The following is a 20,681-nucleotide window of genomic DNA, read 5'->3' as shown; positions in this document are numbered from 1 at the left end:
CCTCTGCTGTAACATTCTCTGCACGTCCCTGGTTGATACTGAGCGCCAGCCAAGCAGGGAGGCATAGGTTACCATTTCTACAGTCTTTGGTGTGACATGGCCGGCGACTGAACCCCGACCTCCCAATCTCAGGGTGGACACTCTAACCACAAGAGCACCGTGCTGGTCCCCCAGTTAAGGAAATCAATTAAGCGGGACGCTTAATGAAATGAACTCATAAAAAGCACCGCTCACTTCACACTGGGTGTGATTTTCTTTTCCTTTTTTATCTTAGTAACATCCTCAGTGAAAAAAAGAGACACAAAGCGGATTATGGAAATGTGAGAGGCACATATTTTGCACGTGACATTGCCACCAAGGTTGCCGCCGTTCCAATGATCAAGTAGCCCACACACACACACACACACACACACACACACACACACACACACACACACACACACACACACACACACACACACACACACACACACACACCACACGAACCTTCAGTGCTGCATCTGTAGGCCTATTGTATAGGGAGCTAGGGGAGGAGAGGGCTCGCACTGCAGTTTTGCCCTTGAGTATAGCCTAAAGGACCCAAATTCACTCTATTGTGCAAGGTAGCCTACAACACCAGCTTTGAGATGTCACACTAAAAAAGAAATCAAACATCAAAATGAGAGGGTACAAATAGAACCAAATGGACCCCTTTGTACACTCCGTCTCAGTCAGTTAAAGTAACACTGAAATTTTGGCTGTGCAATATGACCCAGACACATACACATTCATTCATTCACAACCCAAACCTTGTGAATTATATATATCCCATCACTTCAACAATCATGCATCACTTTCTTTCGCGAGTGTTTAAGCAAGTTCAACACAGAATAATAGTCTATATTTAAATGGATATATTTCCATGTGGCTGCATGCATTATAGGCTACAATGTCATCAATTTAATGCAGATGCTTCTGTCATCTTGGTGGAGAATGTTTTACTATTACTAAAGTAGCCTACTCAAATGTTTTACTTAAGTAGCCTAACGATATCAATACTGCAATGTAGAAATACTCCATTGCAACTTAAGTAATGTCAATACTCTAGTCTAGGTAGACATATGTGCATAGGGCCAAAGTGGTTATGGTAGCCTATGTTTTATAATAGCCCAGTAGGCCTATAATTTATAGGCCTATCTGCAAAGTAACTAGTTACTAAAGTTTTCAAATAAATGTAGTGGAGTAAAGGTAGGTACAATATTTGGATCCGAGATCAGATGTAGTGGAGTAGGAGTAGCCTATTGGAAATACTCAAGTAGGCTACATTACACACATCTCAAATGTGTACTTAAGTAGGCTACTGGCTACTTAAGTGAATAGCCTATACTTAGTTACTTTCCACCACTGCCGGTCAGAGCTGCTGATACAGTAAGTTTCGAATAGACACTTCAAGTACAGTAAAGCCTGCATGTGCGATTACATTACACCGACGGTCGCTCGGTGGCTGCGCTACAAGGACAGTGTTTCAGATGGTTACTTACCCCCGTCGCGGCTATAATACCCTTTCAACGAGGAAGACCAGTGTCTCGGCAGTCCATACTGTAGGCTAGATGATCATATAATGATGTGTAATATAAAAACGGGCTGGAATGGATGCATTTACGCTGAAGGCAAGCGCCTGATGTGCACCGTCACCGCTGCTGCTCCATTCTCCTCTGCTGCTGCCCTTAGAATAAAGCCCTAGAATTTAGGACGGCTTTTGCGCGTCTCGTGAGGGCCAGTAGGCTACGAAGTACGAAACGAAACGGGTGCCGAGGTGGGTGGGGGGTAGTAGTGTATTTCGCATCGGAACGGAGCCGGTAGGTAAGCTGCCAGCCTGAAACGACCTCTATTCTATTCTTTAAGCCAAAACAGACAGGCAGGCTGCAGGCTCGGGTCACTAAAGGAGGATCGACGCCGCCGGATCGAATTCCTTCGCTGCCTGCCGGTGCTGCTGCGCTGCATGCCTGCATGGTCGTCAAACGTGTTGGTGGAGATAGGTTGGGTTTGTGTGTAGGTTGGGGCCGGAGGGGCACGTTTCGTTTTCACTAAATGTGAAAACGCACACAAACACACACACACACACACACACACACACACACACACACACACACACACACACACACACACACACACACACACACACACACATCTTTGAATTGAGTTAACAGGACCCCAATGTAAACAAGCAAGCCATGGGCTTTCTTTAGGCTACATGAGACCTTGTAGACGTATTGTAGCCTACTGTACTTCCCTGCGCGTGTCTATGCAAACTGTTAATAAAGTTTTCAATCAATCAATCAATCAATCAGACAGACAGACAGACAGACAGACAGACAGACAGACAGACAGACAGACAGACAGACAGACAGACAGACAGACAGACAGACAGACAGACAGACAGTTCTAATGTTGTCTGCTCACTCTTTGAGTCCTCACTTCAAATGTATCTGAATCCTGTATGAGTTCTCTCTCCTGATTGGTTTACCTAATACCTGGAGAGACGGAGACCCCAAACACTCCATAGTAATTACTATCAGAATGTAGAGCCATTTAAGACTTATTGTCTCCACCAGCCGAAGGCTGAGGGAGAGTATGTTTTCCCCTCCGTCCGTCCGTCCGTCCGTCCGTGCGTCCGTGCGTCCTCGCAGTTTGTGAACAGCTAATCTCAGTCACCGTTGGCCCGATCACTGCCAAACTGAGCACACACACTCCCTGGATGCCAATCTAGAACCTCTGCCCCACATTTTTCAAATCAGCCTCATGGTGGCGCTATAACAGGCCGATTTGTGTGGCCTGGTTGTTACCAGCTAATCTCCGGCGCCGTTGGCCCGATCGCTGCCAAACTGAGCACACACACTCCCTGGATGCTAATTCAGAACCTCTGCCCCACATTTTTTAAATCAGCCTCATGGTGGCGCTATAACAGGCCGATTTGTGTGGCCTGGTGGAGACCTGTGCTCGGAAGAGCACTGCTTCTAGTTTTAACTATAATAGGTTCAGAAGTTCAGTATTTGTAGTGCACTGGCCCGGGATGCAGTCTGAAGAAAGACAAAACCAGGGTTCCCACACATTTTTACCAATTAATTTCCAAAACTTTTCCAGAATATTTAATACTAGACCTTACCCGTTCGAAGATATGTGCTCCAAAATATGTGCAGAGTGTGGGTTGTGGGGAAAGTTACTGTAACTGGTGCGTGCGTGAGAATATGTGGGAGCATCATAATGTAAGGCATAATGTATGCGCTTGCTCCACATAGTTTTTTCATACCCGTTGGAAGATGAGACACACATCAAACACACCTGGTGAAAGCGAGAGAGAGAGAGAGAAAGAGAGAGGGAGAGAGAGAGAGAGAGAGAGAGAGAGAATGCACATTCCTAAATGTGAGAGAGAGGGGTGTGTGTGTGGGGCTACAGATCCCATGGCCTGGAGGAACGGACCGTAACCCTGACAACAGGCTAAGTCTAAGAAACGCTAATAAACAGCTTTAATTTGGGAGAAATGAAATTCGGGCTCCGTCACCGTTGGTATAATGCTAATGGCCAATACCATGTGAACTTTGGGATCAGTTGCTGAAGCGAGTGAATAGATAAACGTAGATAAGCGTGAGCGTTAGAGCGTGAGTGTGTGAGTGAGTTTGCTGGTTTATTAGATAGATGCGCAATGCCCAAAGACAGGTAGTGTATGCCAGTGGTTCTCAACCTTTTCAGGCTGTGAACCCCGAAATAATCATGTTTTAACTGGGGACGCGGCACCCTGACGAACACTAAGAGTTGAGGAATTTTGTATAACACGGTTTCTGCCTCTAATATTTGACAATTTGGCCAATGTTTAATTTGTCATTTCAGAGGTATTAACAAAATCAATAACCAAAGACAATGCATAGATATTTTTTCCAGGACCTTCCAGGACCCTTGGTAAATTCCAAAACGTTTCCAGTACTGGAAAAATATTTTTCTAATTTCTAAATATTTGCAGGAATTTCATGACCGTGGGAACCCTGCATAACACACAATAATATATCATCACTTACTGCAGCTTTAAAGGACCACTTCACCTCTGGGACATGGGTTATTTTTTTTTGTTCAATCTATAATACTAAATATTTTAGTATTTCAGCATGCAACAACTGGTATGAGGGGAAATCCTGCTAAGGCAAACGCCAATAGGCAAACGCCGATAAGGCAAATGCAAATCTCCTTCTGCCGTCCCATTAAGGAAAAATGCAACAGAGTAGCCTCCTTTTGTTATGGTGAAATGAATAAAGAATTTTGAGCAATACAATGGTTATATGTTACAGTTATTGTCCACGACATTGCAAGCGATGCGAAGGCCTGCGAGTTACGAAGCCGTGGTGAATGCAATCGTTATATTTATGCCCAGGCCATAAGGCCTGGGCAAGCGCACGATAAACGCATGAATGGGATCATGAAACGCGATGCAGGTGAGCTCACATTTCACCATAACAAAAGGAGGTTTAGTACATTAGTTTGCCTTATCGGCGTTTGCAGTATCAGGACGTGCCCTCATATGATGCAAAACCAGTTGTTGCATGCTGAAACACTAAAATATCTAAAAACACAGATTGAAAACAAAAAACAAAAAAAACAACAACAATAAAATAAGATCTGGTTGTCCCAGAGGTGAAGTGGTCCTTTAAGTGTGTCTGCTGGGATTTATAAATATTTAACCAATTTAAAGTGTAATAGCTTGTAACTACATATTAACTGCACCGGATCCTTTGTTACACAGGTTCTTTTTTTGTGGCCACACCACTACTGCTAACAATCCATTGATGGCATTATTTACCTACAGTATAGGCCATACAATGGGCAACTGGCGGCCCAGGGGCCACATGCGGCCCCCACCTTCGCTTAATGCGGCCCGCAGGTTAATACCAGAATACTGATATATTATTGATCTCAGCTGTTACAATTCTAAACACGACCTGCTTTAATTCCGTTAGTCTATATTAGTAGTTTAATGACTAGTAGTATTTATGTCCAATGTATTTTTTTCAAGTTCATAAATTTGACATGAGTATATAACTAAATAAGTTTGAAATTAAAGCAAAATGTTACATTTCAGGATTCCAATTAAAAAAGAACAAAAAATAATTCAGGATTCCAATTCAAAAGAAGCAAAAATAGCCGATATCCTGCTATGCGTTTTGAGCTTGTAGATCTGCTATTTTTGCTTCTTTTGTATGAGATACTAGAATGACAAAGTAGGATGAAGCAATATGCAATGTGGCCCTCTGGAGTGAAGGTGGAAATATAGTGGCCCTCGCCATCATCAAAGTTGCCCACCCCTGGTATAGGCTGAATACGAGAACACTCGCCCCAAAACACGCTTGCCCCGGGTCAAATCTGGTGACCTCAGAACGGTTGGCACCAGGGATTTAAAACTATGCCTAAACCTAACCTTATTCCTAAACGTAACCGCAGGAAAACTATGCCTAAACCTAACCTTATTCCTAAACGTAACCGCAGTAAAACTATGCCTAAACCTAACCTTATTCCTAAACGTAACCGCAGTAAAACTATGCCTAAACCTAACCTTATTCCTAAATGTAACGTCAGTAAAACTATGCCTAAACCTAAACTTGTTCCTATATGCAGCCTCAGTAAAATGATGCTTAAACTTAACCTTATTCCTAAACGTAACCTCAGTAAACCTGGGGTTTTTACGGTTACTGTCCCTCACACTAAATGGTAACTGGACAGCATTTATATAGCGCGATTATCCAATACAAACAACAAAGATAATAAATATCAGATTAAACTATTGTGATAATAAACAGTTTATTGGTTGATTTAAAATAAGCCTGTAAACTATCCAATTTACATAATTTTGTGAATATATTCAATAAAAAAAAAACATAAGTGTCACAATCTGTCATACATTCATTTCACGCAATAAAAAAAAATATATACAGATTCAAAGACCCATAGCATCCATGCTATGGGGCAATAATTAGGCACAAATATCAGATCTACAAGCTCACAACGCAACGCATTGTGAGCTTATCGATTTTTGGTGAAATTATTTAATATAGAGGGAAAACAGAAGGGGACTATAGTTAGTATAGAGCCCTTGGGGATCTGGTCAAGCTTTGACTCTAATAATAGTCTGAAAATTACAGAAACTTAATAGTTGATTACAGCTGAGAGGAGAAAAACAAAAGCGTATAAATCAACATGTCATCTCTGTGGGGTGTCCAAAACTTACTTTCAAGGATTAAAATTCAAAAGTAGCAGATCTACAAGCTCAAAACACTGCGTTCCCAGCTTGCAGATCTGCTACTTTTGATGCTTTTGTGTGACGCCGATTGTGTACAAAAAAGGGCTGTCAAATGATTACAATATTTAATCAGATTAATCGCATGATTGTCCATAGTTAATCATGATTAATCGCAAATTAATCACTTATTATTTATCCGTTCTAAATCTATACTTTAAAAAGATCTTTTTCAAGTTTTTAATACTCTTATCAACATGGGTCATAGGAGTAGACAAATGCTTGCTTTATGCAAATGTTTATAATTGGAACAATGACAAATACTGTCCAGAATCTTCTTCAAGTATAAAAAAGGTGTGCATGGGAGAAAAATATATGCCCAAATCATAAATTCAAGCTAACAAATAACAGATGGGCAAATTGATTTACTAATTTTAAGTTAACATAAATGTCGTGCAGGATATTGTAGCTTCCCTGTTACATTCCAATCTACAAGTAGCATTTATCTCCCTATTGGAAGTAGCTGAAGAAATGAATGTAATGCCTAATAAGTTGTAGGTTAACTACAACGATCATGGAAATCCACAACAGCAAAACATAAGGAGCATGCTCACTGTCATAGAGAGCTGTCCTAAACTACGAATAGGCCAGATGGCTAAAATGAATAAACATGCGATTAATTGTGATTAAAATAATTGCGATTAACATACCGTTGAGTTAATTACGATTAATCGAGTTAACTCTGACAGCCCTAAAAAGAAAACACAAAGTTTCAAGTAGCTATAGTCAACTTTTTCTTGAAAAACTGATGCTAAAATAAAAATAATGTTTCGATTTTATAAAAAAATAAGCTTCATATATGTGTTTCAATGAAAAAATGACTACAAAAAGCGTAAAATAATGATAAAATAATCATTTTGGCCATTGTCGGGCCGACACTTTGTTTACATCCTAATCTAATAGACTAGAATGTAAACAAATCAATGGTCTGACAATGGTCAAAAATGATTTTTGTGGTCATTTTTGAATAGAAACACATGTATGAAGCTTATTTTTGTATCAAATATTTCCGAAACATTATTTTTATTTTAGCATCCGTTTTTCAAGAAAAAGTTGACTATAGCTCCTTTAAAATATGGAAATAGGAGGTTTCTGCCCGACAGCAACGAAAGAAGTCATTTATTATATATATTTATATTATATGCATTCCTCCTGTAGGAGAAGCTGCACTCTGGGTGTCAGACAGACAGACAGACAGACAGGGCTCCACTCCCCTGTCTCCTTGTGAAGGTTGATGTGCTGGGGGACAGTGACAGCATGCCCCCTGAGAGCGTTGGGAAGAGAGCGCTTTATCACAGCGTCGACAACAACCACCAAACCCAAGTAGGGATGGGACGATATGAACATTTCATGTCACGATTATTGTGACTGAAAAAAGTATTTCCGATATTATCGCGAGAATCAAAATATCCCCAACATCCATTATCCTGGGGGCAGAACATTTGGCAAAAAATAGCAGATCTACAAGCTTGCAAAACGTTGTGAGCTTGTAGCTATTTTGAGCTATTTTTCTGGCAAAGAGATTTGGTTGAGAGTGGGAAAAAAGTCTGTATTAATTCAAGTACGTTATTTCCAGGTCCGTTTCACCAATTATAGAGGGCTTAAATGGTATCGGATATGCAGCTTGGCAAATAAAAGGTGAACTGATCCCAGTGCATGTTACGGAGGATAATTTCACGATGAATGTAAATCTCCACGATGCGACTGAGTGTTTTTTATCACGATAAACGATAATATCGATCATCGTCCCATCCCTAGGCTCCACTCCACCTGTCTCCTCGTGAGGCTTGATGTGCTGGGGGACAGTGGCAGCGTCTCCCCAGAGAGGTGTTGGGAAGAGGGCACTTTGCACTTTAGCGATTTACTTTTCACAGCGTCGACAAACAACTACCAAAACCCAAGGTCATTTTCTCCAGACTTCCTCACCGGAAATGTAGGTAGCCTTGATGTTGAGGTCTTCGTCGACCAAAACGAGGTCTGTGAAGAAAGGTTACATTGGATGTTTTTGTTTGTATGCTCACCGCTAAGTCCTGACTGTCAGCTCGACTTGGGAATGAAAAACACAGAAAGAGAATCGCTGTAGTGAATGATCGATCACCTGCGTCTGTGCCGTAGTTGAGGGTTCCCTTCCGATCGGTGATGCCCAGCAGCTGAGCAGGGTGAAGCGAGGCTGCTTCCAGAGCATCCTCTATACTGCAGCCTGTCAGTGCGCACGCACGCACACACACACACACACACACACACACACACGCACGCACGCACGCACGCACGCACGCACGCACGCACGCACGCACAAATACACACACAAGACCAAGGTTTACTGTACATCTTGTGTACTGGTACACAACATATTTTCACGCACACAGCATCGAGACATAGGACATAAACTATTACTTTTCATGTCATTCCTGATGGAGAGAGGTGATGCAACGATGTCCAAACTACATGTTACATTGGGCTTGTATGCCTTTGTTGATAGGACAGTATAGACCAGGGGTCAGCAACCTTTTTGAAATTAAGTGCCATGTTTTTATTTTGTAGAGTATCAGGGTGCCATCATGTCAACATACATTTTAATGACAAATATTTTGACATATTTTGATTGGCAGGATATTGTTATAACGATCATTAGACCCAGAGCAGTTTCCCCGTCTCCCTCTCCAGTCAGAGTTCAGAGTTTTAATGAATGTAGAATTATCTGCTAGATGTAATTTGCTATATATACATTAGCTAACTTCATTTAATTGACCACGTTTAAAAAAAGATTTGTTTTTAAAATAAAAATCCTCTCTCACACTTCTGCCAGTGTGCTACCCCTTAGGTTGCCTACTATACCCCTGGTATAGACTGACAGGAAATGGTGAGAGAGATGGGGAGTGCCGCAGCAAAGGTCAGCGAGAATGTGACTCGAACCTGCGACACGCTGTCGGGCTGGCATTGCAGCCTAGGGTGCCCAGACCACCACGCTAGCGGCCCAGGCCGTATCATGCCTGATTGCCAGATTTTTGTTTCACTTGGTTGTGCACCAGTGTTGCATCACGCTGGGCGAGACCTGCTACTCAGTGTGTCTACAGGAAGTACCGCCCAAGTCGTTTTTCCCCCCACATTCGCCGGGCATGAAATCAGTGTTATGATTGGTCTAAAACGACAGCTTCCAGGGGAAGTACATTCAACAGAAGTTCCGCCCTATACTCGGCACACACTTTCTGCCTTTTGGTTGGTTGTTTCCAGGCATTTCTCCTCTTGAGACGAGAAAAGGCTGGGACAGGGTTAAGTGTCGCACACCGAAAACAGCCAATCTACATCTAAAAGTTCACAAAGCGTCGCAATGGGACGCTATTTTTGTCTATTTGCAGCGCGTGACACAGCGTGAAACCAAGTATAAATCTCACACTCATTATGTATTTATGTAACCAAAAGTATTCATTCGGATGGATTTCTCAGAGAACATTTATGTAGGACTCACCTGAAGCTTGTTTGAAATGTCTTACACACATATCCATGGTGGCTATACTTCCACTGAGCGTCTTGGTACCTAAAATGGGACACCGTGTTCAGCATCCAGATACAGTAGTACTCAGTAAAAAGCCACTGAATGAATCATTGCAGTCTCCCTGGATCCATTTCATCTGGTAACCGAGCTGGTGAGCTAACAGTCAGCGGTGGCTGTACAACAACATTTTAGGATCACAGAACAGGTATAATTTCTCTATAACTAGTAACTTCTAAAGAGCTGTCAGATGACAAACAACTTTGACAGGCTTTTTCCTCAGCTTCTTGATTTTCAAGTTTAACCCACTAAGACCGGGAACACATTACTTCTTTATGCTTTAACTATTAGAAAATAGCAGATATACAAGGATGTAGATCTGCTATTTTTGAAAAATCATGAACATTTGTGCAAGTCTTTGAATATTTTTGAACCGATTCTACAAATGTCTTCTAAACCCTTCTAACGTTTTTTGAAAAACACACGTTTCTACGTCAGTGGTTCTCAAACATTTTCATGTCAAGGACCCCTAGAATTACTGGTATATTTATTTGGCCGCCGACCCCAATCTCAAAATATTATGTATCAGAGACCCCCCAGAAGAGCAAATATTTGAGTTACAAAATGTACAAAAAAAAGAAGAAAATATATACTGTATATATTCAAAGATTTGCACAAAATGTCATGATTTAAAAAAAGAATAGCAGATCTACAAGCTCGCTTGTAGAAATAACAGCATATCATTCTTCAACTTGTGATCAGATTTCAGTGTATGACATCATCTGAAAGCTCAAAATCTGCATATTCTGTCAATCATGCTAACAGTTATCTTTAGGCTAACGGTAATGGCTCCTGAGATACCCCAACCGCCGACTAACACAGTGACTTAATCAATGTCCAGCGGTGAAAAGAGAACTAATGAAACACTGGCTGGTGCCAGTTTGGGGACCTGCTACGTAGGCGTGGAGCCCCTGGATCTCCAGAACCTGCTGTCCCAGGGTGTGATGTCCAGGTGGAAGACCCATGGCTGTGATGGCATCTGTCACCAACACCATACCTGAAGCACAAATAGGGATGAGACCATAATGAAAATGTAATGGAATAGAAATTTACGATATTATTGCGATAATCAAAATATCCCCAAAATCCAATTTTTATCACGATAAACGATATTGACGATTATCGTCCCATCCCTAAGCACAAACCCCACAAACTCAACATTCATCTATTCATGTTACCAACAGTGAAATCCTTATTTATCCATTGTGTCTGAGACAAGCTACGCGGCCAGTGTTGCATTGGTGATTACATTTTTGGGGCGGCGCAAATTGAATGATAACCCTAATGCTTAACACCTCCTACATTACAGGAGTTAAAGGTCCTACACCATGCATTTAAAAATAATTTATATAACACTGTTTGTGTCCCAAAAACGTTTTTGAAAAGGTTTGAGGCTAAATTACCACTCCTGAATACAGAGCCCCTGTCATTTCTGCCTGGCTTTCAGAGCATTTTCAGCTGCAGTACCACCTTGTTATTGAGCCAGATTTGGCCCCACACTCCTCCCCACCTCCTGCTCAGCAGGCCTGCCCACCCCTCCCCAACCCTCTCCCAGCTCCTCCTGCCTCCTTCTCAGGCCTGCCCACCCCTCCCCAACCCTCTCCCAGCTCCTCCTGCCTCCTTCTCAGGCCTTGTGACATCACAAATCTGACATTTCACAATCAGGACCGTTCTGAGACATGCTAACATAGATCTGCCCATAAACTGAGAAAGACACAATGGTCAGAAATAGGACTTTGTGAGGATAGAAGTTGCTGGTGGGACACCAAGAAAATACATAAAAATTGGAAAAATGAAAATTCATGGTGTAGGCCCTTTAACAGGACCAGACAATGTTCTATTGATATGCATACAGGCTCATCCCTTTGTTAAATCACCCTGGTGTGACACTAAAGCGCTTGTAAGCGTTGTCGATGTGTGAACTTTGAGGTTGTTTAACACCGATGCATGTCCGTGCGCGTGAGAGGCACGACACTATTCCAAAAAGATACGGGACGGCGTGTACACGCGTGACCGGACCAATTACATTCTGAGACAAAACCACACGTCCGTTTTCAAGCAGCGCTCCACGTAGCTATGCTTTTACCAGGGCCAAGTCCTTTTTCAGTTCATTCCATGCAAAGCTGGGAGTTCAAAATAGAGAAAAAAATAAAAGAAAGAAAAGCAAATACTGACCAGTAGGGTGCGCTCTGTGGGCGATGCGCAGCGCGGCGGGGTTGGTGTGGATTCCGTCTGCGATCATGCCGTAGTACACCTTCCTGCCAGCAGGGATCTGGTCGCTGGTCAGCAGACCCACGATACCTGGGTCCCGATGATGGAACTGCATGACCACACCACCACAAACACAATTTACAATTTAGGCATTTAGCAGACGCTTTTAATCCAAAGCGACTTACAATAAGCAGGTAATACATCAATATAATAAGCAAGATGGAACTGCAGGGCCTTTTCCACCGGCAAAGAACCAGTTCCGGTTCTTTCTCCCGCCTATGGGATGAACCAGAGGTGTGCTTTCCCAACGAAAACCGGAGTTGGTTCCAAACCGTAAAAGTTGGTTCGGAACCGGAACCACAAAATCCATTTTTTTTGTGGTTCCAGAGCCAAATCCTTGGCTCTGGTTCAATCTGGTGGAAACGCAAGCTGGTTCGCAAGAACGAACCAAGGTTCCCAAGAAAGTTGAACCGGCACTGGTTCTGGAACCGGTTCTTTGCTGGGCTGTACTCAGTTCAGACACAGAGAGGACCAGATGGGACTCACGGCATTCATGGCGTTGAAGAGATGCGTGATGAAGGAGGCTCCATTCTTAACAGCATCCTCAGCTTGGGACAGGTTGGCCACCGAGTGACCTACACAGCACAGCACAGCACAGCACAGCACAGTTAGGGTTGTCAACATTATGACATTTTACATGACAATTGTCAAACAAATAATTGCGATTCAATATTTAGGCTTTGAAGTTCCAAAGTTGCCGATATGATAAATAAGCAAAATATACAAAGAAATTACTGACATATGTAATAACTTCATACTTAAAAAATATATAAATAAAATCGGATCGTCTATTTCCATATTTGAAAAATGTTCGAAAGTATATGAACATTTGTCTTTCTCTAATTTTGTAGAATTATCTAATGCATATGTTTAACAATAGTTTAACTCTTGAGAGCGACAAAAGCATGTTACGCTCTAAAGAGTTAAATATCTATAAGGGTACATTTGGTTGCCAACTCTCCATCATTTAGCTGGGCACCACCTGGAACCACCCGACCACTACACTGGTTGAAAACCACTGCTGTAGTGTGATCAAGTAGGCCTAGTAGGGCGTTAATTTACGAAAAAAACACACAAGAAACAATAATAATACGGACAGCAATGATATAAATACATTATTACGGGGCTGAGATCCATGGTGGTCCTATAGCTATCTGCAGATGAGGCTAAGAAGGGGGTCTCACCCAGGGACACGGTGATGCCTCTCTGGCTCAGCTCCTTCACCACAGCATCGCTGCCCGGCATCTCGGGGGCCAGCGTCACTATGGCAACATTGTCCAGGCTGCCGTAGGTCTCCAGCAGGTCACTGACGCCCCCTCCTGGCCGGAAGGAGCGCAGGTACTTCTCTGGGTGGGCGCCTTTCTTCTCCAGGCTGATGAACGGACCCTCCAGGTGAAGGCCTGGAGGGGGAAAGCGGCAAGATGGGAGGAAAGATCGAGTGTGAAGGTGAGTGTTTCTATTTACGAGTTAACCCGATTAGGACAGGAGGGAACCCCTTTTTGGTGTTTTTACCTTTCAAGACTGCTATGTACAGCAGTGGTTCCCCCGAACATTTCAGGCGGAGACACAAAAGAGATATAAGACCTTTGCCTGAGACCCAAACTAGTGAAAACAGCAGATCTTCGGCTATTTTCACTACTTCCCCGGGCCCCACTTTGAGAACCACTGATCCAGGGCTCCTTGAGGGGGTTCCGGGGGGTCCCCAGCTAAATGATAGTTAGGAACCAAGTCAACCTTGTAGGTCTGTAACTCTGAGTGTACAAAATGTAATTTAACAGAGGGGTCTATTTGGTTGGAACCAATGGAACTAAATAGACCCTTTACAGGCCCATTTGGTTCTGTTTGTACACACTCGTCATTTATGGGGTCCCAATGGCCTAATGCATGAGAAACTGAAGTTCTTATAGATGACCCTAGGTATCAGGCATAATCACCAAAACCAGTTAGTCTGATTTTGCCTAAGGTTTGCCATTAAAGAGGTGGTGCTATAGTTTTGTACTTTCTTCTGGTTTTCATGTGTCTAGGTCAGGAGGTTGACAGTATTTTATTAGACCCCCTGGTGTGGTTGTTATGAGCAATTATGTATTCCCCTTGTATTGTGGGTTTCTTCCTTGAGGCTGCCACCTTGTGGGTCAAAAGTGACGATCCAAAAACACAGATAGAATGACATCATATAATGATCCCCTCCCCTTTTACCATTCACCCAACACTGTGGGTGTGGCTAACTTCAGCCGAATCACCACCCACCTGACCAACCAGGCATACTTAATGAACTGGTGGGTTTCTGTACACTTTTTTTGGAAAAGAAATCTTCATCCTAGTATAATCATAATACCTGTCTGATAATCATGTTTTATCTTTAATAAAAGTATAAAACAGTGTGCGGATGTTTTAACCTTCTATTTTATTCATGTCTGTCCAGAACCTGGCCTAAATACAGGTACTAAACTAACTGCACAGAATTAATCTCCTTTTTAAACTGGGGGTTCTTGAAATGCAAACCTTTGAGAACAACTGGTATATTACAGCTGAAGAAGCAGCATCTTACCCAGAATACCAGCCCCCTCTGATCCTCCATTTTGAACTTTGACCTGAGGTATGACCTGGAATAAAATAAAATACAAATCTAGATTTAGAAACAGCAAAAAATGGCATCTGCTATTCTCACTAGTCGTCAAACGATCAGGTACACTGAGTAGGACTTAAGTGGTTAAATTGAAGAGTTGGCATGATAGATTATACACATGGAAGACAGCTAGCAAATAACTAACTAAGGGCATTACTAATGTATTTTGAATACATTTTTCGTTTTAGTCACATTTTAGTCATCTGAAATATTAAAATATTAGTCTAGTTTTAGTCGACTAAATCTACAGTTGATTTTGTCAACCAAAATTCATTTTGGCAGGCCTTGATGGCGTCGTAATGCCCGATTTTACACTTACACTTGCATGCTGAATATACGGTAGTCAACTACAAGCTCACAACGCATCCCAATATGTGACGCGCGGTGAGCTTGTAGACCTGCTATTTTCAGAGTGAAACCAAACAAAATGACATGTCCTTTAGTACTACTGGATCCCTTCTCCACTAGACCCTCCCTAACATTTTAGTCTAGTTTTTATTTGTTGACAGAATTGTCAATATATTAGTTAGTAATATATTGGTCTTAGTTTTAGTCATCACAGGTTAGTTTTTATTTAGTTTTCGTCAGTAAAAAAAGGTAGTCGACAAACATTTTCCGCCATAGTCTTAGTCGATGAAATCAACACTGGTAGAGTAGTGAAGTTGGGGAGCGTTTCATCATTTTGACATAACATCTGTTCGACGCTGGTGAATGCTAACCTGGTGAATGTTAACCACTATGCCTAAATCTAACCCAAACCCTAACCTCAGTAAAACTATGCCTAAACCAAACTCTAACCCTAACCCTTAGTCGAAATGATGGGACGTCGAAATAGGGAGATTTCACCGTGAAGTTGTACCTTGTGGTAGACGGCAGGAGGAGAGGTGACCAGCGTGGGACAGAAGGAGGTGACGCCGTGCTCCAGGATCTTCTTGGCCACTAAGGCCACCCCAGCGCTCACGTCATCGCTGGCCTGAGAGAAGTCAATGCCATACCCTCCTAGGACCACACGGTGACAAAATACAAGAGAAGTCAATGCCATACCCTCCTAGGAGGGCACGGTGACAAAATACAAGTGTCATCCTTGTGTCAATGTTTCCCTAAGTCAACAGTTTAAAAAGAGGCTAAAAAAAACTCTTCCCACGGTCTAGGATATGCAAATATTAGACACCATACCGTTATTATCATCTCAATTTTTAATGTTTTTTTTTCCTCGTAAATGAATGCCCTAGTTTATCATACAATAGTGTCAAAAGTAGTGAAAGTAGCTCACAAGGCGTCACATTGCAACATGTTAGCATGGTATGACTATTTTCACAGCATGTGAAGTTTTATCAGTTTAATATATTTAACAAAAAAGGAACTGTTTTGGACCACACAGAGCTGCTACATATACTAAATGATATAAAACCTAGCAATCCAATACACTTAAGTAGCTTCACTGCTGCAGTTATGGCTGAATGAATGAATGAATGAATGGATGGATGGATGGATGGATGGATGGATGGATCTCTTTATTGCAAGCTCATGGTCCATAGAAGCTGCAATCCATATCTTTTTTGTGTGAACAAACCATTATTTTGACCTATCTGCATTATGTTAAAACAATAACAAACATCTGAGGTGGCTGATATGCTGTGGTCATGTAGGACACCTAATGGTTGAAAAGCGGTATTGCATCAAAATCTAGCCTTTTAGCATCTGCATTTTGTTATTACTTATCCCTGTTGTTGCTTGTAACTCCATTCCATTCTGGGTGACTTCTTTGTTTTAACTTGCACTTACAGTTGATATGGTTCATTATAATGGACCCATGATACCATTAAGCCGCTATGACTCTAAACTGTGATGTTATTAAAGCATGACACTATTTATTCTTAGTTCCATGCAGGTATCGCTGCGACATGTTGTGAGCTGGTAGATCTGCTGTTTTTGGTGAATGAAATATAACTTAAATAGTGAACAGGAACTAGACCAGGGCTACTCAACTTAAGATGGCTCAGGGGCTACTCAGCAAAATACCAGGGGTTGTAAGCAAAAATATAAATACGGTCCTATTTTGGACGTTTAGACAATGGTTTGGAACATATACTATATATATATATATATATATATATATATATATATATAGTGTATAGTGTTTGCTATCGCCATCTTGTTTTTAAAAGAAGGATCTGTAACTATGTTTGCTTGATAAAAGTTGATTTAATTATTCTGAGACTCTGCAAGGCAGATCTTTCTCTTCAAGGCAGATATTTCTCTGAGCCCGGGATTTGTTTCCCTCTGACTGCATACCATTAGGGTTAGATTTAGGCATAGCTTTACTGAGGTTAGGGATAGGGTATAAAACAGACAAAAACTGTTTCTTACAGGTTTTGGAGAGAAACTGAAAATATGATAAAAAATATATATATATTTGTATTGGTATGACCATGGCGGGCCGCATAAACATGCTACAGGGGCCGGGCCACAGGCCGCAGTTTGAATATCGCTGAACTAGACTTTCTACAGGTACTGAGGAAGTACCGCGTTGACAGAGCATTAACTCAACCTGACAGAGGCAACCAAATGGACCCGGACAGGTTTACAGGTCCGTTACCGTTGATCTGGAGGTCCAGGAAGCCCGGGGCGATGATGCCGCCTCCACAGTCGACGCGCTGGTCAGCAGAACCCTGTTCATCAAAGAACAGCTTGGCTGGGTCCAGAATCCTTCCCTCGCGCACCCACAGGTCCTCTCTGCAACCAGACACACACGCGTGCAGTATTAGGGCAGTGGCTCTCAACCTTTTCAGGCCGCGACCCCCAAAATAACCATATTTAAACTGGGGACCCCCCCCCCCCCCCCCCCCCTCCTACATTTTGTACAACACGGTTCTATAGCATGTAGATTGGCTATTTTCACAATTTCTGCCTCTAATATTTGACAATTTGGCCAATGTTTAATTTGTCATTTTAGATGTATTAAAAAGTCCTTAAATAGTCACTTTAGAAATGTGAAGATACCCTCTACACACTTAAACGTTATGTTTGTTTGTTTACTGTTGAGTAAGAAAACAATGTTGCAATTTAGAAAATAATGTCGGGACCCACATGGTGAGAACCACGGTATTAGGGCAAGGATGTCAAACTAATTTCAGAGTAAGGCCACATTGGGCGAAAGGTGACTTGATGACTGAGTAAATATTTTTCTGTGGAACAGAGAAACTAAATGTAATGCCTCAACTCCTACATTTCCAAGTGCTTATCAGAATGGGTATTTATTTATATATATTTTTTTATCTCAGGTACCATGTGTAAATATATTTGTAGTTTTTTTCTCCCCCTTCTTCCTTCTATGGAAATAACGATACGATGGGAACTATGCCGGATAACGAATTTTTTACTTCTGTCAACCTGTGATGTGCGTGACAATAAAGCTTAACCACTTAAGCCCTATTATATACCTTGGCTATATGAAAATAGGCAATCTACAACCTCACAGTGCGTCTGTTATTTTCAAAAACATTTGGAAGATTTTCACGCCAAAATAGGGAGGCCAGATTGAAAGTGAAAAAAGAGAAGCTATTTAAAAGGTAGCATAAGTGATATTGTTGTCTTAAAAACAAGATGTTTTATATTCTGATAGTAATCATTGCTACAGAGTTTGTTCAATAACAGGAGTCTCCTCATCTTTCCAGCTCTTTAAAAAACTGAACATACATTTTCAGCTGGGTTGCCGATTTCTGCCAGTCAGGAGAGAGTACCCATTCTGTCATGTCTGCTCATTTCTTTGTGTCATCACTTTCAAATTCACTTGTTTAATCTGAATCCTGTGTGAGTTCTCTGACCTGATTGGATAACATTGGTATCCTGACCAAGAAAATGCATTTTATGTTTAATAAAGAGCTCGAGAGAAATGGAGTCTCTATACAGCAATGAGTACAATCAGAATATAGCGATATTTAACATTTAATTGAACAAAAACCCCATCACTTAACCTACCTTTAACTATTGTGTGCCTCAGTCTGTGTGTGTGTGTGTGTGTGTGTATATGTGTGTGTGTGTGTGTGTGTGTGTGTGTGTGTGTGTGTGTGTGTGTGTGTGTGTACCTCTGCAGTTTGTGGTCCCTCAGTATCTGGCAGTTGACAAACTGGGTGATCGGAGCGTCAGACACGGATCTGTTGGTTGGCATCTTTCAGCGGACTGGGACCAACAGTTCACCTTTCCCCTCAGAGCGGAGGTAGATCCACTCAGTGTGGTGGAGTGAATGCTCCGGTCCGCTTGCTTCAGATGATGACAATCAGATGAAATAATCAACAGAGTGCATCAAATAAACATTGAACCTGGCATCTGTCTAAAACAACATGCCACCTATTGGCATTCTGTACAATTCATTACTCTTGATGTGTGATGAAAGAAAGAGCTTCTGATGTCAGCAGCCTTGCTATCAAAGTTTAAAATGCATGATATCCACTATAACACTGCTATGGAATAGATATTGACCTATGAATGCCATAAAATATGAGGTGTAATGAAAGTATTCACAGATAACCCCTAATATAGGAAGATGATATCTTATCACAGTAGGTGCAGTTCTTGACTTTGACCCCATATCTAAATAATATTCCATCTCATGGAGTCGAGACTATGACTATGAGTCAAACTAATTAGGCCTATAATCCTGCCATCTCTTATTTTGGGCACACAAAAAACCCAAATCTTTACATTTTGATCACAATAAAGAAATAGCAGATCTTCAAGCTCACTCACAGGGCAAAGTGAAACGCCTTGCGAGCTTGTAGATCGGCTATTTTCACTTTATATGAAGCACGACTAAGTTGGCTATAAGTTAATTCGAGTCCATCGTCCACACATTCTAAACTCCTTGTCGGGTGCGGCCCACGTCAAGACATTTAAGGATAAAGCTGCAGATGCACATGCCAATATTATATTTGCTGATCAAAGACGCTTTTATCAGTAAACATGACAGTAGTCTACTAGTACTTACTTAGTCCATAAGCGACCAGTTCTTCCTAAATCAAAAGGAACGGATGGTGTCACGTGACGGTGACAGACCGGAGCTAGTCAGCTGATCAAAACAAAACAGAGGATTCTGGCTTCAAAATAAAAGTCTTAGTGATTAACATCATTTTTCTATGAGAAGAGGTTTGACTGCAAAATATGGGTTCTCAAAGTGGGGTCTGAGGATCCCCAGGACCAGGGGTCCTTGAGAGGTTTCCGGGGGGTCCCCATCATAGAGTATATATAAAAGGTCCCCATGCAGGACAATATGTGTTAACATACTGGTAGCATCACAGTTCAGCCACTTTAACTGCCTGTATAGTGTGTGCCAGCAGCTACGTCATTGTAGTCCTTAGCAGCCATTTCTTGGGTAAAAACACAGGTGTTTCAATTGTTTGATTGCATAGAACTAATGCTATAGGCCTATAGTCTAATCAGAACACCTGTGTAAGGCTGTGTTTACCCAAGAAATGGCCGCTCTTAGAACTACATTTGGCACACCCTATAGCCTACATTGGCTATTTGAAAATATCTGATCAACCAGCTCACTATTGTAGATCTGCTATTTTTATAAAATGTGAAGAACTTGTGGCCAAAACTGGCTATATACTGCCTAAATTCCTGGCCCCAGCAATGTGTCGAGGTATCCCTGACCTGACCATGCATTCATGATGGTCTGGAGAGGGCATTTTTTACAGATGGATAAACGGGCAGGGGCTCAAGCCAAGACCCCTTTAATGTCTATGTGTGCAGGTGCCTGCTCCCACTGCTGATTTAGTGAGCATTTCCAGCAGCACAGAATCACTTTTCCTGGCAGATGTAGATTCAGTTAATTATGTCTGTCAGCTGTGTTCGGCCTTGGTGGACACATTTTTATGGTTGCGAAAATATCCCTTAAAGTTATACCATGTAAC

The 20,681-nt window shown here is 41.8% G+C and overlaps 1 protein-coding gene across 1 annotated transcript; it reads right to left on the bottom strand.

The window, feature by feature from the left end:
* Positions 1–5,846: 5,846 nt before the first annotated feature.
* On the bottom strand, positions 5,847–19,807 carry amdhd2 (amidohydrolase domain containing 2). Its single transcript, XM_080723812.1, has 12 exons — positions 19,754–19,807; positions 18,855–19,029; positions 17,366–17,502; positions 15,626–15,765; positions 14,689–14,743; positions 13,325–13,540; positions 12,627–12,715; positions 12,045–12,189; positions 10,759–10,866; positions 9,786–9,854; positions 8,418–8,519; positions 5,847–8,296 (listed from the first exon to the last, which is right to left on the bottom strand). Exons 2-12 carry the CDS (start codon positions 18,935–18,937, stop codon positions 8,223–8,225), a joined length of 1,218 nt encoding a protein of 405 aa, XP_080579938.1. The 5' UTR covers positions 18,938–19,029; positions 19,754–19,807; the 3' UTR covers positions 5,847–8,222.
* Between the last annotated feature and the right edge of the window lie 874 nt (positions 19,808–20,681).

The sequence above is a fragment of the Nannobrachium achirus genome (genome assembly GCF_963921795.1).
Source record: "Nannobrachium achirus genome assembly, chromosome: 4".
Taxonomy (NCBI): Eukaryota; Metazoa; Chordata; class Actinopteri; order Myctophiformes; family Myctophidae; genus Nannobrachium; species Nannobrachium achirus.
The sequence above is the reverse complement of the archived record's forward strand: the minus strand, read 5'-3'. Positions and strand labels throughout refer to the sequence as shown.